This window comes from Rhyacophila brunnea, unplaced genomic scaffold (genome assembly GCF_057557595.1).
Source record: "Rhyacophila brunnea isolate RB1 unplaced genomic scaffold, BYU_Rbru_1.0 scaffold_1, whole genome shotgun sequence".
NCBI classification, from domain to species: domain Eukaryota; kingdom Metazoa; phylum Arthropoda; class Insecta; order Trichoptera; family Rhyacophilidae; genus Rhyacophila; species Rhyacophila brunnea.
Window position 1 is genome coordinate 61,032,055 of NW_028232751.1, and position 25,074 is coordinate 61,057,128.

At 33.3% G+C, this 25,074-nt stretch overlaps 1 protein-coding gene across 1 annotated transcript in view; it reads left to right on the top strand.

Moving 5' to 3' along the window:
- The window catches only part of Cubn (Cubilin), a 129,093-nt gene that overhangs the window by 15,538 nt on the left and 88,481 nt on the right, over positions 1 to 25,074 (top strand). Inside the window, exons 5-17 of the mRNA XM_085946281.1 lie at positions 1,374 to 1,515; positions 2,788 to 2,888; positions 5,253 to 5,379; positions 7,631 to 7,843; positions 9,912 to 10,058; positions 11,548 to 11,732; positions 12,816 to 13,172; positions 14,659 to 14,821; positions 15,870 to 16,060; positions 16,770 to 16,926; positions 18,559 to 18,746; positions 20,344 to 20,515; positions 22,492 to 22,729. Of these exons, the coding sequence (XP_085802407.1) occupies positions 1,374 to 1,515; positions 2,788 to 2,888; positions 5,253 to 5,379; positions 7,631 to 7,843; positions 9,912 to 10,058; positions 11,548 to 11,732; positions 12,816 to 13,172; positions 14,659 to 14,821; positions 15,870 to 16,060; positions 16,770 to 16,926; positions 18,559 to 18,746; positions 20,344 to 20,515; positions 22,492 to 22,729 (2,381 nt within the window). The remainder of the gene's footprint in view (positions 1 to 1,373; positions 1,516 to 2,787; positions 2,889 to 5,252; positions 5,380 to 7,630; positions 7,844 to 9,911; positions 10,059 to 11,547; positions 11,733 to 12,815; positions 13,173 to 14,658; positions 14,822 to 15,869; positions 16,061 to 16,769; positions 16,927 to 18,558; positions 18,747 to 20,343; positions 20,516 to 22,491; positions 22,730 to 25,074) is intronic.

A 25,074-nucleotide genomic window follows, 5' to 3' on the forward strand; every position in this document is an offset into this window, starting at 1 on the left:
ATCAATGCATCTGTGATATAAACTCAAAACGATTGGTGACTCTGTTTCCATAATATGATTGAAATCACAGCAATCACAGTGGAGCACGGAATTGCGAGTTATGACAGTAGTGCTAGTTATTGATTAGTTTCGAATGCAGTGATGTTACCTGATCGATTGTATATTTAGTTCAAATAAATTTACATATTATTACCATGTATTTTAATATGAAATAATCACCATTTTCTACAAGCAGTTTACCATTATTGTACTTATTGAAATATGAGCAATAACTAGCACTAAGATCGACTATATTTAGTGGACTTTAATAATTGAAACATATTATCGTACTTATTACCATTTTTTCTATCGAGTGTACCTACGGTCCTACCGAAACCGCTTCGCGGTCCCCTAGGGCAGTGTTCCCCAACGGCGGCTCTACTGGTGCAGTGCGTAAGGCGCTTGCCTTCCACCCGAGAGTTCTGGGTTCGATCCCGGTCAGGACACAATATTTATGTGTATTTCTCAAAGCCTGGATGTTTGTGATTGTTCAAAATTACTAACAACCACCTTGTACGAAAAATCATGGACATGGTTATTAATAATTCAAAAAAAAAACCTTTTTACACCTGCGGACCGGTAAAAAAGGAAAAAAAAATCGACCACTAATACTGAAATAAAAGTGGCTTTTTACGTAATATTTTTTTAATCTTATATTGTGACAGATGGACATAACTATAACTAACAAATATACATATAACAGTCTGATACAATCAAAATGTAACAAAAACAATGGTTTTTTTTCAACAAACTAATGCGAAACCTGCTGTTGCATCTTTGCTAATATATTGGATATTCTTGGCTGCAGTGCTGTCTCTGATACACGAAGTTCTGCATTCACGGCCAGTCTATTCCTTTGTTTCGATTTTATTGACGACATAGACGAAAATGCTTTTTCGCATGAATAGGTTGTTGAAAATGACATTAATAAATTTATAGCTTTACAGCTTAAAGATGGATATTCATCTTCTACTGATATCCAAAACTATGGAAATAATTTAATGTCCCTTGGGCGGCCCGGTACCATTTGATTACATTTATTGTTATATTATTATTTATATATTGATTACATTACCACGGACCGGGGGTTGGGGACCACTGCCCTAGGGGACCGCGGATCTTAGTTTGAGAACCGATAGCTTAGAACGGTTCTTATATTGTAACAATTATAATACCTCAAAACATAAATATGGTAAACTACCGTCGATAGCCGTCTTGTTTATAGAATATACCCCCTATTGTATGTTATATTATTTGCTTTGATCTTGGATAATAGTTTTAATATAATATTTAAATTAAATAAAATTTAATATTATTATTTTTTTTCAAATTAGGGGTGGAAAACAAATGGGATGTCTCCGGCATGCAGTGTAGACGTCAACGAATGCGAAGGCAACATGCATCCATGTTCCGTGAATCCATTTGTACCATGTATCAACGTTCCTGGAGCATTTTACTGTGGATCATGTCCAACAGGTACACACACATTGGCGAGTTTAGGGACGTGGTGGTCCAACACGATAATAAATTGAATAATAACCAAAAATCATACCCTTTAACCAAAATGTGCAAGTGCATTGTGCTGTATGACCGTGATGGCACATCATAATATTAGTTATTTGCCTCGATTTCGTTATCATTTGCGTATAATAAATACTCAATTTGTGAGACATACAGATCAATTCAAGATATTGTAATAATTTATTTGTTGTATGACAGGTTTAAACTGTTTCGAAGCTGCCTTTTAATTTTTCTAACAAATCGATTACGTCATCTGCGTCAAATAAAATCGCCGCTGTAATAACCATCAATCTCAATCATTCTCGATCAACTGCTGGACGAAGCCCTCCTACTTGTCTACACTCTCGCCGGTTCTCAGTCTGTCGTACATTCAACAAACATTATTAAAATTGGTTACCACTGCAAGATGCTGTTTATCCAGCCAGTCGTATTATGTACTTGTACGTAGTACAAGCACGTTGCATTAAAATTTATTAAGACATTCAAGGTTGAAAATGAAGAATTATTCTGTTGCATTTTATGTTAAGGAAGCCTGAATAATCTAACCACGTAATAACGGCAATGGGACAACTGGGCGTCAGGACAATTGGGCGCCGCACTCTCGAATGAAATAAATATACGTTCGTTACGATTTTATACACAAAGTAGATGAGGAGTTTTAATCCGTTTCTATCCACTACTTAATAATTTCAATTTATTTTTCTCCTAACATAATATTTTTTATTGCGGATTGAGAATAATTATCATACCTGAGGCATTATATAAAAATAAAAAAAAACTCTCTTCTTATTGAACATAAATACAAAATTATTATTTACGTGTGCATATTTAAATTATCACCAAGTTTTAAATAATAATATAATAATTTAAATATAAATAATAATATTAAATATATTTCACGAACGTTCATTTATTTTCGAATTTCATTCGATTGCGTGGCGCCCAGTTGTCCGGGCGCCGAATCGTCCTAGACCCGTAATTAAGCTAGGCAATCTTTGTAGGTAAGTCATTATTTGATGCCCCATCTTTTTTCTTAAAATTTATATATTTTTTATAAATCACTAACCTTATAATAATATAATCGGTAAAACTTTATATCGGAGTTTGCAATGAACTTGTAATTTGGAAAAACAATGATTCAGTATGCTCAACGAAAAAATTATGAAACGAATTATTTTTTAACACTTGCTAGATTAATATTCTAATAAATAAAAAAAAATGTTTCAGGTTTCTCTGGCAATGGATTTTACTGTACCGATATAGATGAATGTCTTTTCAATAACGGAGGTTGCAGTCAAACACCATTAGTACAATGCACAAACACATTTGTAAGTACAATGCCAAAATTTACTAAATTAATGTAGGTATGTGTCAAAGGCATAGATGTATTAAAAGTAGAGATAGGCAACGATTTGGCTTCCTCATACAACTGAATGAAGCATGCCTACAACAGCCGATAACTCACGAGAAATGGCGACGCGATAAAAAAAAATGCAGGGCATCACGGAGGATTTACTTTGGTCAGTATAACGTACCCATACAATATAATGTTAACGTGGAAATTTTGCCGCAAATTGATTACCAACCTGTTTCACCATACTTTTTCACCATACTTGCCGGCTTCACCATACTTTCATATACCATGCCGCCCCTAGGTCAAAGGCTTTATCTCAAGTTCCGATAATTTTGGCGACCGGTGGCGCCATGTTTGCGCCTAGGCTAACCCGCCTTTAATAAATTTATATTACATTAATTAATATTGTAGATTTTATATGGTATATAACTGTGTAATAAGTGCATTATTGTGAATACACATTATCTATTATAGAATGAAGTTAGCAAGTCAATAAAAATGTTTTATTTCTCTCTTATAGATATAATTTCTGAAAATAGTTCTATAAAATATTATAAGTACTTTTATTATTAGTAGATATACAAACAACATTTAAGTATGTCACATTATTATAGAAATGTACGAGTGTATAAAACTTGCAATATTCATTTTTTCACATACATATTATGACGTATCTTGTTATGAATTCGGTGTTATATGTATTGTTAATAGACCTATAGAATAATAGAATATAAAAGTTTAATTATTAAAAAAATGTTTCAGAATGGCGACAATCTTTAGTGATATTGAAACAATATATAATTGCGACTCTTCATCATTTCGCCACCAAATTTCTTAATTACTAGTCGTGAGTTTTTAACAGGCAACATAAACACTTTACTTTACCTTTAAAATAACTATGAAATAACAATAATTATAAATATAGTTAAATCTGTTGAAAATTAGTATGTACGTAATGATAGACTGGTTATTTGCCATTTTTGAGTCATGGTGTGGTCCTAGGTAGAGCACCCAAACCGAATTAAAATCGTAGATTTATAAAATAACCAAAAAACGGTTATTTTCCCTCGGTTAACCAATAAAAATATTAAATATAACAATAATAAATCTACCATTTAAAAAGTATATTATTTAATTTATTTATTAAAAGTATATTATTAAATGACAAGAGGCATTGAACCCTCTGGAAACATTGGAATAAGAAACTCCTCGTTCGAGAGAACCTCTGTCTTCAAGTACTTGGGCTCCAACATTACCTCTAAAAATGAAATGTCCCTAGAGCTCTCTGACCGACTGAGAAATGGAAATGCAGCGTACTTCGCGCTGAGTCGTCTGTTCAGGTCCAAAATGCTGTCCATCAAAACGAAATTCCGGGTGTATAACGTGGTCATCAAGCCAATCGTCATGTATGGATGTGAAACGTGGGGTTTAACAGAAAAACAAGAAAAGGCGCTCCAAGTGTTTGAAAACTGAATCCTCCGGAGAATACTTGGACCCGTCAATGAGAACCACCGGTGGCGCATCCGCACAAACGCTGAGCTCTTGGACCGATACCAACCTAGAATCACTAATATTCTGAGGTCAAGAAGGCTCAGATGGGCGGGCCACGTTGTACGATCTGAAAGATCTAGAACTCTCTATAGGATTTACAAAGGCACACCAGCTGGCACTCGACCTCTTGGCCGCCCTCGACGGAAATGGGCGGACAACATTCAAAGGTATGCGGAAAGGCTGGGGATAGTCAACTGGGAAGAGAGAGCGCTGGACAGAGATGCCTGGAGAAACGTTGTGCAGTCGGCCATGGACCTGAACGGCCCCTAGCGCCAGTTTAATAATAATAATAATATTTATTTATAAGTGTTTGCCATATAAAAAGGACAACGATAGCATAATCTATGAATATTCCTACATATTTTTAAATATATCTTTATATAAGTATAGTTAAACAATTTAAAATAAGTTTTTGAATCTGATAGTTTAAACCGGTTAACCGGTTAGTTATTTGTGGAAAACCGATACTTAACCGGTTAGTATTTTTTCTCCGGATAATTTGAAACTCTAGTCCTAGGTATGACTCAACTTTTTTATAAAATATATATTTCGTATCCTTTTATTTGATCGTATTGATACCCTCAATACACAATATTCACATATCAGGGACAAAACTCACTAAATGCAATAGTTTAACACTGCACCTAATGAGTTTTACCTCTGATACGTCGATAAGTAAGTACCCTACCTATCTCGTAATGATTTGATTTGGAAAATTAAAATCCTTAAATCTTGTGTCGAACAAAAAAAAAATATGCTTTTGCTTAAAATATTTTATTTAAAACAGGGATCGAAAATATGTGGACCATGCCCTCCGGGTTACCAAGGAAACGGTATTTCATGCACTTACTCCGGTATTTGCGCAACCAATAACGGAGGATGCCATCAACTTGCAACATGCGCCTCTAATCCAAGTAATACTGATTTTTTTTTCTGAACACTTTTGAGAATTATTACATTCACAAGTGGAATGGTGGTAGAGTGTGTGCATTTAAAGCAGCGGTCATTGGCTCAAATCCATAATTAGGCAACATTGATGAGTTAAGTTTCAATAATATAATGTATGTACTTATGTGCTTGATGCAGAGAAAAGGTCCAATTGGTTTAAAAATATCCCTTACTAATATGTTGGCCCCTTTTCGAAGAATTAAATTATCGAAATTTACTATGAAAGCCTATTGCATCTGACAAGAAAATGGGTTTGTTTAAGGTCTAATATTTCATAAAAGCCCTCAGTTTTTTCTATAAAATGTCAGATATAGTATGGCTATTTATTTAGATGACGTCTGAGGGAAGAATGCAAATGAAATATTCTTCTTCTTGTGCCACCCCCTATAGGAGGCATGTTATCATGTGGGAGATCTTTACTTTATCGTCTGCTACCCGGAACAGTTTGGTGGACCTGCACCCGTACTAATCAAGGAGGTTCTTAATCCATGAAATGTGGCATTACACTATGCTACATTTATCGTTATTCTTTCTTTAGATGAGACGAGCTAGGGAATGAAGTTCTTGTAGCCATTCATAATGTGGCCAAGGTACTTTAGTTTTCTGGATTTGATATTATGCATAACTTTTCGGTGCTTCGGTACACCCTATCTGTCTAAGGAATTTTGAGGATCCGTATATACCCAGTGGCGGCTTGTCCATATTATGCACTGCGGTACTGCAGCATCCCCAAGCAAATTGAGACAGATATAATATACATAAATTTATGTATATTATATGAAAATATCAATATTATTAAGCGTGTAATCAGCTCGCCCGTGCATCGATACATCTAATGTCCAATAATATTATCATACAGCGCGGTAGATATTCTCGAGTGGGCGACGGAGGGGTGCGGGCAGCGGTGCTCGCAGCTTCGTACTGCCCGGTCAGACAGTCCGTTCTCTTTTGAGGAAAGAAATATAGCTATAATGATTTATTAACATTGTTAAAAATTATTTCCGCAAGCAATTTATGCAAAGTTCTTTATTTTAATTATTAATAAAATTAATTATTTATATTTAATTTTGATGTTAATAGTAAAATATAATCCAAATAAACATTTATTTTTATTTTTAATCAACCGCAGCACCCCTAAATATCTTATCCACGAGCCGCCACTGTATATCAGCCACATTTCGAAAGCCTTAACTCTTGATAGTGTCTTATAGGTTGGCGTCCATACTACCATGCCACAGAACAGTATTGGGGGAATAGAATAGCGAACCATACACAGTCTCTGATCTAAGTATAGGTCTAAATTTATTCCTAAGGAGGCATTTCATTTTGAGAACAGCACTCCTTGTAATGTTAACTAGACATACTGATCCCATTTCTCATTGACTCATGTATAAGTATTTGTTGTTTCTATATTTCACTAAGAATGTTTACAAAAGAAATAGGTACTATTTCATAGTTTTTCATATTTGGGTAAATATTAAAGAATGCCTCATACAAAGTTAAAAAAAATGAGATCGCTAAGTACCTACCTACACACAATTACTCTATAATGTAGAAGAGGTGTATAGAACGGAGAGACAATAGAAAATATATAGATACACTTTTGTTGACTGTGCTTTCCATACACATAAATTTTTAATTAACTATTTCTTTTATTCAACGAATAATTCACAAGATTTAAGAATGTACCATTCTAATTATTGAACATATATAATTTTGAAAAACACTTCTGAGAAAATAAATATTATAACCAATAGAAAAAATCTTTTTGAAAAAAGTAAGCCGCCCGGCTGGAATCAAATCAGCATCTCTTGGGTTTACGCCCCGTCCTCGCATTATCCTCTTTGCTACGAGGTAACATAGATACTAATTGCGACAAATTTTAACTATTGGCCTTTTAATACCTGCTCATCAGCGCTCTTCTAAATCAAGCTACTGGTGTTTTTCAAAATTATGTATATTACACAAATTTTTGATTAAGTATATAATCTAAATGGATTTTGGCCGCCACCCAAAGAGGTTTTTTTTTACGAGAAAAGTTGCAGTTGCACAACGTATTAGGTTAATGTTCTGGATCTAAAAATTTCCCTGATGCGTGATTTGATCCCGTGACTCATGACTTCATAAGCACACTTTACCACTCGTCCATCATGGGTGCTGGAATGAATATTATGGTGGATGAAAACATGTAATTCTTCCAATATTGTTTGATTTCAGTGATTAGCGCAACATTCGTTCAATGTACATGCAAAGCAGGTTATACAGGTTCTGGATTTGGGTCGGACGGGTGCTCACCTTACAACTCTGGTGATACCACTAACGTGGTTCCAAGACCTCCCGGAGCTCAATGCATTCCTAATCCATGCGTTCACGGGACGTGTCACATTATCGGCACCAGCTTTTTATGCATATGTCAGCCTAAATATACAGGTCAGAAATTTATGATTATTTATCTAAGTTAAGCCAATGTAATGCCTATTATAAGACAAACTATAAATCTTGTACACACTATTCCAAACTAGTGTCATAGAAAGTTCTTTCTGGAGTGCTCTTGGCACGATTTTAAAATGTGTTACTCATTCGTTACGCCTCGGTTGGGTGATGGGTGGTGCAGGTGAAATATCTAGTAAAGGAACACTTGATCTATTCACCGTCCTAAATTACATAAAAAAATAAATGAAATTTAAAAAAATTAAAAAAAAAAATAGCAACTGAATATTTGTACATAACCAATTTTTTTTAATGATTTTACCGAGACTTTGACTGCGGCTCGCTGTTATATCGCCTCTTCTCTTCTAGAAGGAAATCCGCCGATCAGGTCCTCATTCCAACACTGTTAGAGAGCTTTACAATTCTGTCAAGCTCTTCCGTTTTATCCACCGCCAGGGCACCCTTCAATTCGTTGACATTCTCAAAGATATCCGCAATTCGCAGCTGTCCCCTGTGTTGTTCATATTTAGGGCAGTGTACTGCTATATGTACAATGCCCTGCAAAACATTCCAGTCATCGCAGAGCAGCAAATCGATTCTTCCCATGAGGACACCAAATTTTTGACCCACTGTGTGACCTGTTCTTAGCCTCAGTATCAGTTTTAACTCATTTTTCTTCAAAAGAAACTCTAGGCACCAACCGTGGGGATGGTAGAATAGACTTACTCCATTTCCCCTTTTATAGGGATGCCATATGGTGAAAATCTATCCACATGCTTGGCACATTTTCTTTATGGCCTCATTTCAGACAACGTTTTCTGGTATCCCCTGATATGGCATCCCTGATTTGCCAGCTTCCTTTGCCAGATCATCCGCTCTTTCACTGCCCTCAATACCCATCTGCGATGGGATCCATTGAAAACAAAAGTCTCCCAAACTAAAACTAACCAAACTTAAATCAAAGTTTTCTTAGTGCCACATGAATTATAGTACCTAGTACATATTTAATTAAGTCGGCTTATGCACTAGTTCGCCGATTTTTGGATAAAAGAGATTAGAAGATAACGCACAGCGATAATTCTTAATTAGTTAGTTTTACATAACGTCCACATTCTATGAATGACGCCCTTAGACATTAGCACGAAAAAATAATGTTAGTGGTATGGTAAGATTAGTATTTATGTTGCATTAATAAAAAATAGTGACAAAATTATGAAACATGCGATTTTATCAAACAAAAGACGTGTTTTTATTTTATAAGAATGTGGGTATTTAAAAACACGGTAAAGGTTAGGTAAGTATTATTTCTTTATTACTTATTTATTTTGAGTGATCTTTTAAATCGACATATACACCATCTATTAATTGATGATTAGAGCATTTCCGCGAAACCTATTGTCAAACCATGGTGGTTATAGGTACGCGACAGTCCGCGGCTGAAAGGTTTGGAGGCACCCTTCCAAAACTTTGCCTGTGCGATAAACTGCTATTACAATACCGTATCAATTGACGAGTTGATTCTAAAAAAGACATATGTATGTCAATTTTTATAGAAATTGACATTTGAATGCCATATTGCGGGCGTTTACAATATCTATATATCCCTGTTTTTCAATTGTACAAATATGGCATAGGTCAGAAGATACGCAAGTCTGAAAAATCATTGTTTCTACAAAAACGTCATAAATAATCCAAAGGTTTTTTCTCTCCTGAAAAATCATATTTTTCGACAAATGTCGTTTTTGTTATCAACTCCACAATTGTGTTGTTAGGATTCCTTATGTTTCGACTATTTTTTATATTAAGATCTTTCTAATGGAGCGACAAAATCGTCTGCTTCGTGGAAAACCGCTGTTAATCTCGAAAACTATGATATTCTGTTTTCGTTCCTTCATTCGCCGCCCCTGAGCAACGCATGCCCTGCCTATCTCCACGGGACGTCACTGAAAGTATTGCAACCTGTTTTATTGTTACGACATTTTAAGTTACCTACTATAAGGCTAAACCAAAAGTTATGTGACATAAAGATGTATAATTATATTATGTTTCAATTAAATTTATGTTTCAGGAAGTATCTGTGATCGTACCAGGGATCCGTGCGAACCTCATCCGTGTGCAAATGGCGGAACATGCATTCCGGATATTGCCACAACAGCTTTCAGATGTGAATGTACTTCACATTTCACCGGTTCCACTTGTCAGACACCAGCAGCTGGTAAATATACGTATTGTCTCTCTTCTTTCTCTGTATCCCACTGGATTCTGTTTTTTTCTGGATTTCTTAAAGCTTTTCATGCGGGAATGCAGTAGCGCATACAATTGGTTTCGTGTCCGGATCCCCCTCAGGAACGAAACAAATACAAATATTTAGTTTAATAGAATACTTCTTCTTCGTCATGACCTCTTGACTGAGAATCGTGACCCGGATAGTTTTGCTATCGGGAAGCTTTCGGGAAGTCTCTCCACTCCTGCCGACATTTCATGACACGTATAACACGTGTCAGTGGAAGATCCGTATTACCCATGAATTGGTGAAATACTCAAAAGCCAATAATGTTTGCTTTGAAATTCTGACGCGGCATGTTTAAAAGACAAGACATCGCGGATGACACAAACTGACACTAATGATCCTAATAATTATAACCGATAGAACACGCGTATTCGATAACCACCTGTTGATGCAATAGGTAGCAATAACTCGTAGGTGAGCACCCGTAGTTAAAGCTGCAGGCCACGTATTCATCGCTAGACGCTATGTGGAGTTTATGGCTACGGCCGTATGTTGTAGCTTAACCACTGGGAAATACTAATAGAAATGGCGTATTTCAAAAAATTACTACCTTTTTCTTATGCCGTGTCCATATTGGCAACAAGTTGCTGGAAACCTCATTAATTTTTACGATCATTATCACAATTTATATGACCATAAATTATTTTAAACGAAATTTAATGAGGTTCCCAGCAACTTGTTGCCAATCTGGACACCGCTTTAGGTCAATGATTATTATAAAACAATCATTATTCGTATGATGTTTATCACATTTGAATGATCAAAGACATAGATTATAATCAGTATCTTTAGAATTATCTTCAAATGTGTTAATCGTGCCCATTTTTTGAATAATAAAATGCCTGATTCTTGTCAAATTTGGGATCATAAAGATTATAAAATATATTTTTTTATCGTAAATATTTTACTATAGGTATAATGTTAACATTAATTTTACTAATGGTTTTATAAATGTGTTTAAAAATTAATAAAACCAAAAAATCTTAACACCACTGCACATGGATGTACTGAAATATGACCATATTCTAAAACATTAGATCGAGATGTTTAAAAGAATACTATTTTATGTAATAAAAATACTTTATGCAGTCATCAAATATTTAAAATAAATATAAAGGATAATAAAGCTTCAAAACTATATGAATAGATTATCTACAACGTTTAAGGAATGTTCAGGCTAATGCTTTGATAATATCATAAAATCTCCATTTTGACCTACGTTGGGCATGTGGGCCCTTTCACGCTTGGAAGACACAAGTTTTTCCTATTATACTAAGACAGTGAACAAAACAAAGAATTTATTTTGATCGAACAAACAGTGAACAAATGAGATGAATCACTACATATTTCTATTGGTAGCTTACTTACATTTAACATTATATTGCTTACTAACTTGTTTGTGTGACATTTTCAGCATGCGGAGGTGTCCTTAATGCTCAGGAAGGCAGTATTATTCATCCAGGCACAAATACAACCGTTTACAACCACAACGCGAGATGTGCATGGGTCATAATTACGTCACCCCAGAAAGTCCTCAATGTGACATTCACCGAATTTAGTCTGGAGCAATCAGCGGAATGCCTTTATGATTGGCTACAGGTAAATGAAAATCATTATGGTTTAATAAAGGTAAATAGATGATTAACCTATCAACTGAGGTTATCTACTTGACGGAGATGGAATTAAAATTTTAATTTGTTTATTTTTTGTACCTTTTCATTTGAATGGTTTTTTTGTCACCGGAGTATCGCCTTTCGGCATCTTCAGGCGCTGTACATACTCGCCAATGGCACAATTACAAATATACTTATTTAATGTTTATATTAATTATGTACCTACTATAACTAGACAACATGAGCATGACATTTTTGAAGTTCGGGTGGATTCGCAAGTTTTCGATCAGTTACGAAAACGGCAGCCCGTATTACACGTAGCAAATTGTTAAAATTACTTTCAATATGAATTGTTAAATTACTTCGCGCATTACTATGACGCCTCATCTGATTCACTGTTCTGTTCTGAAAATAATTATCATCGCTGCCATTCAACTCCACGCCAATGTTTATTATCAAGTTTTCCATAATGTGTGTATATTCCTAAATTACGTGCCCTATAAGAATCTTCCATTTTAATATCGTGCTCACAGCATTCTGAGTGTAATTAAGGAATAACCGATCAAAAATTTAATTTTATGTCATATCCGCATTACTCTCTGAATGGTGCTAATAGGTACGCCAGTTTCTTCGTTTGCCGATTTAACAATATTATATTTCAAATTGTTTGATTTTTTTATCACGTTTAAATATTCGGTTACATTAAAAACAATAATTTCTCGTGTTTGTCTTTGTAAAGGTTTTTTGTAATACCCCGATCGAGATTGGGTATTCATTGTAAAACTGTATAAATATACCATTGTATCGTGTAAAACAGACTTTTCACACACATACACAACGTTTACACACCGACTCTATGCGCACGAAAGTAAGTGTGCCTCTGCGCAGGTCCGTGCTTAAGTTGTTTTGCAATACTATACTAAACGATCGCAAAATGAAAGTATTCCGAAATAAAGCTTCTGATTTAGACATTGTCAGTAACCCATAAAACAGTGGTAATAAATGTGATGTAATTTAAGCAATTCCATCATTCTTTCATTAAAACTCATCAAAATGATTTTTTCCCCAGATCCACGATGGTCGTAATTCCGCCAATCACATGATTGGTCGTTACTGCGGAAACAGTATGCCAAATGGTGGAAATATAGTATCAACACAAAATACTTTATATTTCTGGTTCCGATCCGATCATACCGTGGCACACAATGGCTTTTCATTGCACTGGAAAAGCATAGATCCGGTGTGTGGTGGTACCATTGAAACTTCGACGTTCGGAGTCATCCAGTCTCCAGGCTCGCCCGGAAAATATCCACCTAATAGGGACTGCTATTGGAAGATCACTGCTCCGCCGAAAAAGAAGATTCAGTTGCACTTTTATACACTCCAGATTGAAGCGCATCCTGATTGTCAATTTGATTTTCTTGAAGTATGCAATTTACATTTTAATTATCAAATGAAATTTTAAATTTATTCCCCTATTTGTAATGTTTTCGATGTTTGGTGGATTATATTTTATAGTTTTATACGCATGCCCTCGAATCAATTTTATACTAAAATTAAAGTGAATCAGTTCTGTAAATGCCAGGTTTAATTAATACTAAAAAAATATTATTCATTTCAAAGAATAAATTAGCTCCAAGACATTTCACACGATTGCAGATTCATTCATATCAAGCTTCACACTTGTGCACATATTATTTTTATTCAGGCTTGTACCAATTGAGATAAAAACGCGCATGTGCCAAATTTTCTTCGGGAATTTCAAATAGATTAGAAGTATTAAATATTAATGAATGATGAACGAGATTACGATTGACAGTCAATTTAGCGAAGGGGTAGTCTTAATGATATCTCTTATCTGTCAGATATATCCGAAAATTTAATTTATTAAACAAACAACGACATTGGGAGATTTGTAATTTAAATAATTTCTAAATTAATATTGGACAATTTCTATCATTGCTGACAATTATTTATATTGCAGTACACGATATTGATATTTTTGTGTACCTATATTGAGAATTTTAAATATACCTACTCACGATTTCGTGATATAATTGATAAAAATACTTATTCCAGATTGGGTGATGGACCCATTTGGTGTAAAAGTTGTGATTTCGTCTCGAGAATTTTCGAGAATAATAATAAGAGAAGGAGAAGATGATTCTCGAGAAATGAGAATCTCGAGAATTTGTGAAATGACCAGCATAAAAATAATTTTACGGCTAAAAAAATTTGGCAAGAAAAACCTAGAAAAACCCTTCCCAATAAAACTTTTGGGTATGAAAAAATACAAAAAAAATATCGATCAATAATAAATATTTCAGAAAAAGATATTCTTGAATTCGAGAAATCTCCATTCTCGATAAATGAAATTTGTAATAATGTAAATAATGCAGAAATTAAAATACAAAAAAAATCACAGAACTGCAAAGTAACACAAGAGTTCATTGTTACATATTATAAACAAAACAAATACAGAATGAAATATAGTGAAATGGGAATTATATTTCGATATCACTGTGAGAGAGGATATTGTTTAGTTTTTATTACATTTCCCACACTAGATGAGTTTGGAATTAGTCGAGTTATTAGTCAGATCTCATAACCTCCTTGATGTCTGTTGATAAAGAAGATCTCCGTTTGTCACTGATAAGTGACAACATTGCAACCAGATATTGATAGTCTGCACCCAGTCACAAGGATTAGAATCTGTGAATGAAAACATGTATGAATGAATGAAATACTGCTATACCACATTTAATATAGTTGGCATTGAATACGCGTCATTATACACAAGTGGTGCAAGTTAACATTACTCTTAAATAATGATTTTTATTAAATTACCTTGGTATTGTAAGATATAAATATATTTGTTTTTATAATTAGATATGAAAAAAATACATTTTCAGGTTTACAATGGCTTACTTCAAACTAGCCCGGTAATTGAACGCTACTGTAATTCATCTCACCCGGCGCCTCTCCTCACACCTGGTCCAGAAACAATGTTGCACTTTCACTCTGACGCCTTCAATAATGACTATGGCTTCCAGATATCATACGCAGTCGTAGAAGGTAATTGAGTCATCAAGTCGCAAAACACGCTCGTGAATTTTTGGATAAATCCATTTGGACATTTTCAAAACCCCCATTTTATAAATTACATGACATTTCTTTGCCAGTTTCCATCATCGTTTTATAACACTACCTACCTAAATATGATGATAAAATAAATTTAAATACATAGGTAATGAATAAAGTGAAAATCATTTTTTGTGATTTGAAGTAGAAAAATTCTCCAAAGTGGATTTTGTGACTCAACGATTTATATGGTGTAATATGTATTTTGTTATACTCCGTGTTTGTGCATTAATTAATTGTCTATTGGAAATCTAATCTAACATTAAAAAATATGAATAGGTGATATATTATAGAACTGTTGATTTTTACAAATAAATTGCAAACCTTATATTCGTTTTCCAAAAAGTAAATGTGTCTGCATTCTTAATAATGAATATACGGGTACGTTTGATATTTAAACCGGTTTTACGGTATCAATAAATCCTGGAATACCGGTATTGGAATCCGTAAATCCAACGATATCAATGTACTTAGTAAAAATATCAAAAATATCACCTCTAACTAAAACTTTATTTTATTGAATATATCAGTGATCTCACGTAGGTACTTATAATATTAATAGTTTATTTTTTGTGTACCTAAAAGAACGATATATTTGAGTGATTAAGTTATATAGTATAGACCCCCATTTTTTATGTTACTTGGAGGGATTTTGTTATGGTTTTGGTTTTATACCCAATTGTGAAAAATACGCATATTTTGGTATTTTTAGGTAATTTAATAACTGTATGACTGGTTTGAACTGTTTCGGCGCACCCTTTTCAATCTATGTAAATAAAGAATCGATTGCTTCATCTGTGTCAAAGAAAATCGCTGCTGCGTGAAAACATTTGATTGCGCTATTCTTATCATATTTTAAAAGTAAGTTTATTGTGTAAGTTATCTGTTACACAGGATGTATGTTTTTGAAGTTTTGCAATGGCTGATGTCATTACACTTTGTATTAAGTTATTTCAGTAGTAATTAAATGATGTTTCTTTAGGTGTCCCTGGTTGCGGTGGAGTGTTTACCCAAGATTCGGGAGAATTGACCCCCCCTGGCAGAGCGGGACAATACGCAAGCAATATAAATTGTGAATACAAAATTCAACTTCACCCCGGCGACCGAATCAAGTTGACATTCGTGTCATTTGAACTGGAGCACTCGTCCAGCTGCTACTTCGATTATCTGGCGGTAAAATTGAACTTAATCTAATAAAATGTAATATATATAATATATACCTCGATAATGTTTGTTCAAAACATCTAAAAGGGTTATTTAAAGTTAATATTATGGTGATCTATTTTTTATACTTAAATAATTTATAAGAGAATTAATTCCTAACAAAATTTAAAACAAAATAATAAAAAAAAGTTAAAAATTTTGTTATCTACATATCATGTTTTAGCCATATATTATAGGGCTTCGAACCGGAACTGAACCGAGCATCGAAAAAATCGTTATTTTTGTCGGAACCAAACTACAAAAAAATATCGGTCTTTATCGGTTTGGTACATGTTCAAACACGCGCGTTAAAATGATCTTACTTCTCATTTCAGTTGTCGTACAGTTGTCGCAATACTTCATACGTCTTGGGTTTTAGCCATTTGACTTTTAGACTCTTATGTCACTCACTACCATCCATACATAAAAAAAACATTTAAATATTAATCTCTCGGAGCTGAACCGACAACCGAAAAAACCGTTATTTGTTTTCGAACAAAAATCGGAAGCGTACCGATATATTTTTTTCACTTGAACCGGGACGAAAGCTGAAACGAAAAAAAAATAACGGTTCGAAGCCCTGGTCGCATTGCTCATATTATATTAAAATGGTTAGTCTTAGCTACTCTGAATTAGGAATATTTAATATTATGTACCTATTTGTAAACATTTTTTCTAGGTATATGATGGCGGCAGTACAGAATCTAAACTGATAAGCAGATTCTGTGGAGATGAAATACCAGCACCCATCACTTCGTCGGGAAATGTCATGTTAGTTGTATTCAATTCAGATTACACTGTTTCATCCGGTGGATTTAGAATTCAATACGAACTAGGTATTTGTTTTTTTTTTTAATTTTAACTCTTAGTTAATGTGTTGTAAAATATTAAATTATTAATTTATTATTTTTTTTGAATATGTCAAATTAGTTATAATACATACGAGAATAATGTATTTATGCATATAAATGTGCAATAAGAAAAAAATAATGATGAATCGAGCCGATAACTTCCAATCGACAGATTTTACACAGAAACGTAAAAGTTCACATACAAAGTAGAAAAAACTCAGTTATCTGTTGGTTATGTTAAAAACTACTGTTTTTAGACATATCTACTTTTAACATTCGCATACAGCGTTACAAGCTAAGATAAAGAAAGATTAATATAATATGTAAATACCTATTTATAGTAGTGCACATGGCTGAATGGTGCCATCTCTGAATCCGTGGTTAAAAATCAATTTTGGCCGGTCAATGTGTATAAGATCAAAACTTAAAAAATAAATAATTACAAAAGAACGTTTTATATACAACGTTTAATCATATAAACTAGACTTGACTAGCTTAAACGATCAACAAAGTTTGTACTTGATAGAAATACTGAATACATATGAATACTGAAATGTCATTTTGACATTTCATATTGATTTCCATAGTAACGCACGTATATATTAATAATTCAGTTGACCCCAGACATAGTGTTTAACTTAAACACTAATAATAGTGTTTTACTTTTAACGGATTTTTCTGAAATAACTTTCCATACAAAACAGAATTAACTGAAAATTTATTCAATTCTGCTTAAAGATTGCTGAAAGTATTAAAAGAATGTATTGGCATCGTGCTCTGATATATTCCAAAAGTTTCAAATGTCTAACTAGTCGGGAAGTTAGTTAAAAATCGATTGCAAGATTTGTACTGGACAAACAACCACCGGACAAACAAGAATACGAGCTAATAAAAACGTTGTAAAATACCCAAAAATTAGAAATAACGCTATTAATGTAATAACCAGAGAGAATTTTAGAAAAAAACTTATTTACAACAAAGACAAAAAAAATCTTTGTATACAACTAGGTACAATTATAACGTTCCTAAACATTTTTTTTATTCTACGAATTATATATAAGATTTTTGAATGTAACATTCTTTTATTGAACATACATAATTTGAAAGCATTTCAGATATATACCTACCTATTAGAAAAAAATCTTTTTTGACAAAAATACGACGCCGGGTAGGAATCGAACCCGTATCCAACGGATTCGCGCCAATGTGCTTTACGATTGAGCCACCTGTTTTCTTTTCAATTACGACGCAATTACCAAATAATCATATCTCCGAAATGTTTCATAAATTGCGTTAATTTTTTGCAATTGACTTTTGTGATGTGAATCAAGATACCGTACAATACGAATTTATTTTTAACTCATAGCTCAGGATCTCCCCAAATTTTAGTTATAACGTACTTGCACTTGCTAATAATTCAATAAACCATTTTTCTTATTCAACGATCCTGATGGACGCAAGTTCGATTCCTGCTCGGCGTCGTAGTTTTTTTTGCAAAAATGATTTTTTCTAATAGATATATATTATAATATATCTGAAGTGGTTTAACATTATGTACCTATGTTTAGTAATGTTTCTAGTTTTTTTCAAAGATTTTGAAATTGTGTTTTTTTATAGTTTGCAAGAGAGTTTACACTGAAGAGTTTGGTGTAATCCAATCCCCTGGTTATCCGGTTGCATACCCAGTGGAGAGGATTTGCGGCTTTTTAATAAGTTTGCCTCTCGGGAAACTGATTAAACTGACGTTTGTCGACTTTGACATCGAAGAAAACAGTTTCCCCCAATGCATTTTCGATAGCTTGGAGGTAATAACATTTATATATTATAAGTTTATTAATTACTCCGCATCCCTGAGCAATCTACCATTACCTCTGGGCTTTAATATGGGAATGGGACAACTGGACGCCAGGACAATTGGACACCCCACTGTCGTAGACACGTATACAGAAAGTAGACGAGTAATTTTAATCAGTTTCTATCTACTACTTAGTAGTTTTAATTCATTTTACTCTTAACATAACATTTTTTTTATTGCGGATTGAGAGTTACAATGCCTAAGGCTTTATATAAAAATAAAAAACTCTTTTTTCGTTGGAACTTAAACATATGCACAATCACATCATTATTTACGTGTGCATATTTAAATTTTTACCAACAATTAAATCATAATACAATAATTTAAATATAAATAATACTATTAAATATTTATTTTATGTACCTATAAGTACCTAACGTCTATTTATTTTCGAATTGCGTGGCGTCCAGTTGTCCCGGCGCCAAATCTTCCTAGACCCTTTAATATGATTTACCAATAATGTGGAAGACAGACGGCTGAAGCAAGGGTTTCTTGAACTTGTTACTCTTCATCGGCCGTCTCTTGATCCAGCGGTCTTCCGTTAATGGGTTACCGCATTGCATTCTATCATAATCAATAATTAGCACTACCATCGTAATTCGCAATTTAGTGCCACGGCTTGAAAATAGTCAGCCTAGATCCATGCCATAGGAAAGGATTTGGAGAACATGACAGCGAATCAAACGCACAGCGCACAAAATGAAAGATTTTACGAATCAGAGCGCTTGATAAGTTTCCGAAAATATTAACATATTTATCTAGTTTTATGTATATTCATATTATTATGTATGTTTGATTTTGTGTTATATGGCAAGACGCTCAAATTATATTTTCCACGAGACAGATAATCTCGAGGATTTAACAGACCTATGCTACGGTGCCCTCCGGCCCATTTCGAGCCCTTCAAACGTAGACTTATGTGAAGGTAGTATACTATACAAATGACAAAATACTGACTATCTAACTCAGGGGTAGTCAAAGTTTTTATACCTACCGCCCACTTTTGTATCTCTATCAGTTAGTAGTAAAATTTTCTAACCGCCCACCGGTTCCACAGTAATGGTGATTTATAAAGTAGGGAAGTAATTTTACTTTATAAAGCAGAGTTACAGCAAGTTAATCATATAATTATAATTACTTACCAAATACTTTATGTTAGACTTTCGCTAAGTTTGGCAGAATAAATCTTTATAAAACAACTCACTGTAGTTAAATCTATTTTTATTTATACTTTGCATACATATAAGCATGAAGTCTGATGAAATAACATTTATTTAATTAAATTATTAATGAGATCCCTGTGGCTGATGCTGCGAAACTGGATATCTTGCTCAATTTTCGTGAGTTTCACTTACGTAACGTGAACTAAACTTATGCGATGGCGATACAATTAGTAGGTTTTCTGAAATTTAGATTGTGTCGGGGAATTTTATGAAAACATAATGAAAATGTTTTTAAAACCCTACCGCCTACCATGAAAGCTGGAACGCCCACTAGTGGGCGGTAGGGATCAGGTTGACTACCCCTGATATAACTTAATGTTTTAGGTCTTCGATGGAGACAATGAAAATGCTACTTCTATTGGAAAATACTGTGGAAGCTCATCATCAATGCCACCAGATATTGTATCGTCGTATAATTATTTATATCTGGAATTCTCTTCCGACTCCTCCATTACGGGAACTGGCTTTATGGCGAACTACACCTCAATTGCTACAGGTAATATTTTCTATATAATTAAAATAAAATTCCAACTTCAAGTTAATAATATAGTTCGGCATTTTTATTCAAACTTGATTTGTGCATTCAATGCTGCATGAAAGATTATTTAAACTTTACTGCAGAGGTTCCTAAACTTTTTGAGCAGTGGACTACATTAGGGCAGTGGTCCTTAACCTTTTTATCGCCGCGGACCGGCCAACGTTTGATAATTTTACCGCGGCCCGCTGAGGGGGGTGGGTTGATTTTTTATATTTTAGATTGTTTTGATTTAATAATTTAATCAGGCTAATTAAAAAGCCTTTTTTAGCTTTCCTTGCCATTATTTTATATCGGCGACTTTTATGGGTCGACAGTTTTCTTTTCATATTTATCAAATTCTTGATATTCTCATTGATGATTTCCCGAGAGATAAGATTTCGGAAAGTTAATTTCTCGACATTCGAGATTCATTCCTTAGTATTGGTAATTTTATTTTGTAAATTTATTCATATCTCAACACCGTATTACATGGTTAATTTTCCAATTAAATGCTCATTGATATGTAGTAGTACTTCAACTATAAACTCTGCCATTTTCAAATCCAGACATATATTGTGTTTCGAATTCAATGTAATTGTTGGTATCTCTATTAAGTTTTACTTCTGCTATTCGTGGAGGCTACGTATTTTTTATGTTACAGTTATTTGTCCCATGAATAATATGGTTATGTACATATAGTATGTATTGTAAAACCATCGACAATATACCTACTCCATACAGAGCAGTGGAACAAACAAGGTGTATATTTTCACAAATCAATATTTCGCATTTCAAGCGTTACTATTTGTCTAGCTGGCTGTTAGTTTCATGTGTACACCTTCATTTACATTTATATACCAGTGGCGAGGGGTGGAGGTAAGCTATTAAGATTCGACATACATACGGCACACTAAACTTTTTCAGTCAAACGTATTTGTTTTCAATGATCTAAGACTACAATATGTAGATAGTGATTGCTAGTTTTCAATTCAAATCAATTAAACCGTGACTAATCCAAGGCTTAGTAGATAACAGTAAAAAATACTCGTTTAACTATAAAATATCTAAAATTATGCCATTAAATCATACATAATTTTAGATATTTTATATATACAAGAATATTTTTTATCGATTATGGTTTGGGTTAGCAGGGCTTAATGAATTTAAAAGAAAGTAACCAACACGATCAGTCGTCTCTGTTCTGGCAGAACACACTAACTGGAGAATACTAGTTTTGAGTAATTTGACTTTGAAAATGTTTGAAATAGTCTATCATGTGAGTTTATTAAGTAATCGTAAAAAGGATGACTTTAAAATAAAGACTGTTTATTTATGAAGAAGGTTTCCAGACGGTAAAGTTTGAAATAATGAACATTTTGGTACTAACTCAATATGTCATTTTTTCGAATAAGTGTCTTCTGCCAGAACAGTGACGTCTGTAATAAGTATTCTTAATTCAACAAAAACAAATAAGTATGACTGAAGAAGTGTGCACTATTTTGTCGAATCGCCCATGTCATACCTAAACTATTATAGTTAAGTTGAGACAGAGTATAATTGAATATTAAAAACTAACCAGCACCATCTGAAAATCGTATTCTTGGTGCAATGAATATGATTGACAAAGGTTAGTTTGGACTATTTATGACGAATCTTAACAGCCTACCTCCACCCCTCCCCACTGTTATAAGTATACCTAATTTTATTTATATTATCGGTTTCTTTAAGTTAATAAGTTTTTAAACACTATTAGCGTATTTTCGATTAGATAATTGTGTGAAATTACACAATATAGTTAGAACATTAAGTACCTACATTTTTTTGTAAGATTTTTTATCATAATAATATGTAAACTTAAAAAAATTAGCAGGTATAAATAAAATCGCACATAAAGTCTGAAATGTTCATTAAAATCCATAAAATATAATTACAATATGAGTGTATTATGGTTTCAGAATGTGGTGGTATGCTCAAAGATTCACCAGGGACTATTGAGTTTCCGGCGGTGGATGCTGGGGAAGGCTATAATACAAATTCAAAGAAATGTCAGTGGATTCTATCGGCACCACCCGGTTTTATAATTCAAATCAGATGGCTGACATTTGATCTGGAGTTGCTATCAAATTGTTTTGGTGACTATGTTGAGATTTATGATAACAACACAGGAACACATATGGCTGAAAAATTTGGAAGGTTTTTAATAAATTTATTTTTTAGATTGTTTATTCATCATGAATATTATTTTTCTATGACATACCTATATTTTACAGCGTTTTTATTAGTTCGTATTCTTGTTTGTCCAGTACAAATCTTGCATTCGATTTTTAACTAACTTCCCGACTAGCAAGACATTTGAAACTTTTAAAATATATCATAACACGATGCCAATGCATTCTTTTAATACTTTTAGCCATCTTTAAGTAGAATTGAATTCATTTTCAGTTAATTCTGTTTTGTATGAAAAGTTATTTCGGAAGAAATCCGTAAAAAGTAAAATACTATTATTGGTTGCTAAGAGGATAAATTGTTAATATATACGTGCGTTACTATGGAAATCAATATGAAATGTGAAAATGACATTTCAGTATTCTATAATATTTATTCAGTACCTATTTCTATCAAGTACAAAAAAATGTATTTATTAATACATAGAATTGTCAAGCTTATATGATTCAACAGAAAATTTAAAAACGTGGTATATAAGTAGTTATTTTTATCTTGTAATTATTTTTTCCTCTAAAATGGATGATCGAAATTCCACTTTATTCTTTGGCGTTTAAACTATAGACTATAGAGCAGGGGTGACGAACCTTTTCCTGTCGGAGGGCCGCATTGATTTATCTTCAATCAAATAAGGCCGCATTTCAGAAACATACATAAAAATGCATTTACAGTCATCTTTCAATTTACGTGGCAAGTTTCAAAGGATTTTTTTAAGAAATTTTTTTTTTTTTGTTTTTTATCGACCGCGTAAAAGTGAATCGCGTAAATCGAGGGATGAGTATAGGTACATTATTTTGTAAATGAAAGGAAAAAAATGAAATTTATTTATTCACGGGTTTCCCCTTTAAAATGTATATATACATAATTATAATGTACGTCATATATTTACACGGACTATTTTTAATTTGACAGCTCTTAATGACTGGGTTGTGTCTGATTTTCTTGTAAAGCATTGGAATATTTGGTTGTAGCGTAGAGGTACGCAGTTTCAGTTGATCGTCCAAAAATCTGCAGCGCCATCTTTAGATTAATAAAGCCTGAGCATATCTTTTTGCACAAGCAACGAGTGGTCCACTGTTCAGCTGTCAAAATCAGATTCCAGATTGCTTGACATATTGATTCGCCCTTTCTCGTTTCAAATTGAGTTATAAAAAATTCTCAAATCAAATATATTAACTATCAGTGGTATTTATAAATAATACACATTCCTGTTATTCATCAGCTGTCAAAGTCAGACTAGTCCTTTACACAAAAACCGGTGGTAATATCGGTTCCTGAAAAATATGTAGCATTGATTTATGCATTACATTTTTTTAGAAGGTGTGTTAATGCTAGTTGATGATAGCTTATATTAATGTTAATCTGAAACTAAGAATACTCCGACAAGTGAACGCGACAGACGCGTCAGTATGAAACTCTATAAAATAATAACAGGCAATGACAGGTCATCCATAGACAACGGGAGGGGCGGAAAAGGTAGGGCCACTCGTGAATGTTTCGGCTTTCTACTTGAGTCGGTAATGGTATCTGTCAAGTGTGACCTTAATCTCTTGACGCTCTTTATCCTGATGCTTAGGTATTCACTCATTTGATAATCCACGGGATTTTATTACATTATAAATTTATATGTAAAAACGCACCAATATGATATAAAAATAATCTAATATTTTTTTAATAGGTACCTAATAAATAAATAAGTTATATAAAAATAAAAGGATTTATTTTGTAAAATCTGACCTCAGTCAAAAGGCCTCACTTGAGACCCTAAAAGGTTCGTCACCCCTGCTATAGAAAATAGATAGAGCATTGTTTCTGGACCTTTTCATGAAAGGTAATCAAAAGTCATAATGGTTTCGCGATCACAGAGGAGGTTAATAATAATAATACACACAGATTATAATACAGATATTATTATTGCAAAAACATTAAATCTCATCAATGTCAACCCTAGTTGTGAACGTATTTTGAAAGCTCACCAAATCTTTGTGTTTTTATAGTTGAATACTGAGCCTTATTTCATCTTCAGGCTGCTTTTGAATTTGGTTTTTATTATAGTTAAATAATGTATATTATTGCCAAGGGCAGTAATACAAACAAATCGCGCACAATATAGAAACGCTATCTAATGCCGGGTTGAACATTGTATAAATTCCGTCCGAAAATTCTATCAAAATAATAATTACAAGATAAAAATACCTTTTTATAGACAACATTTTTAAATTTTCTGTTGAATTATTATGCTCAATATGCTCAAACTTGTACTTGATATGAAGTAAATAAAAAAACAAACAAATAAACAAAATATAAAATAGTGA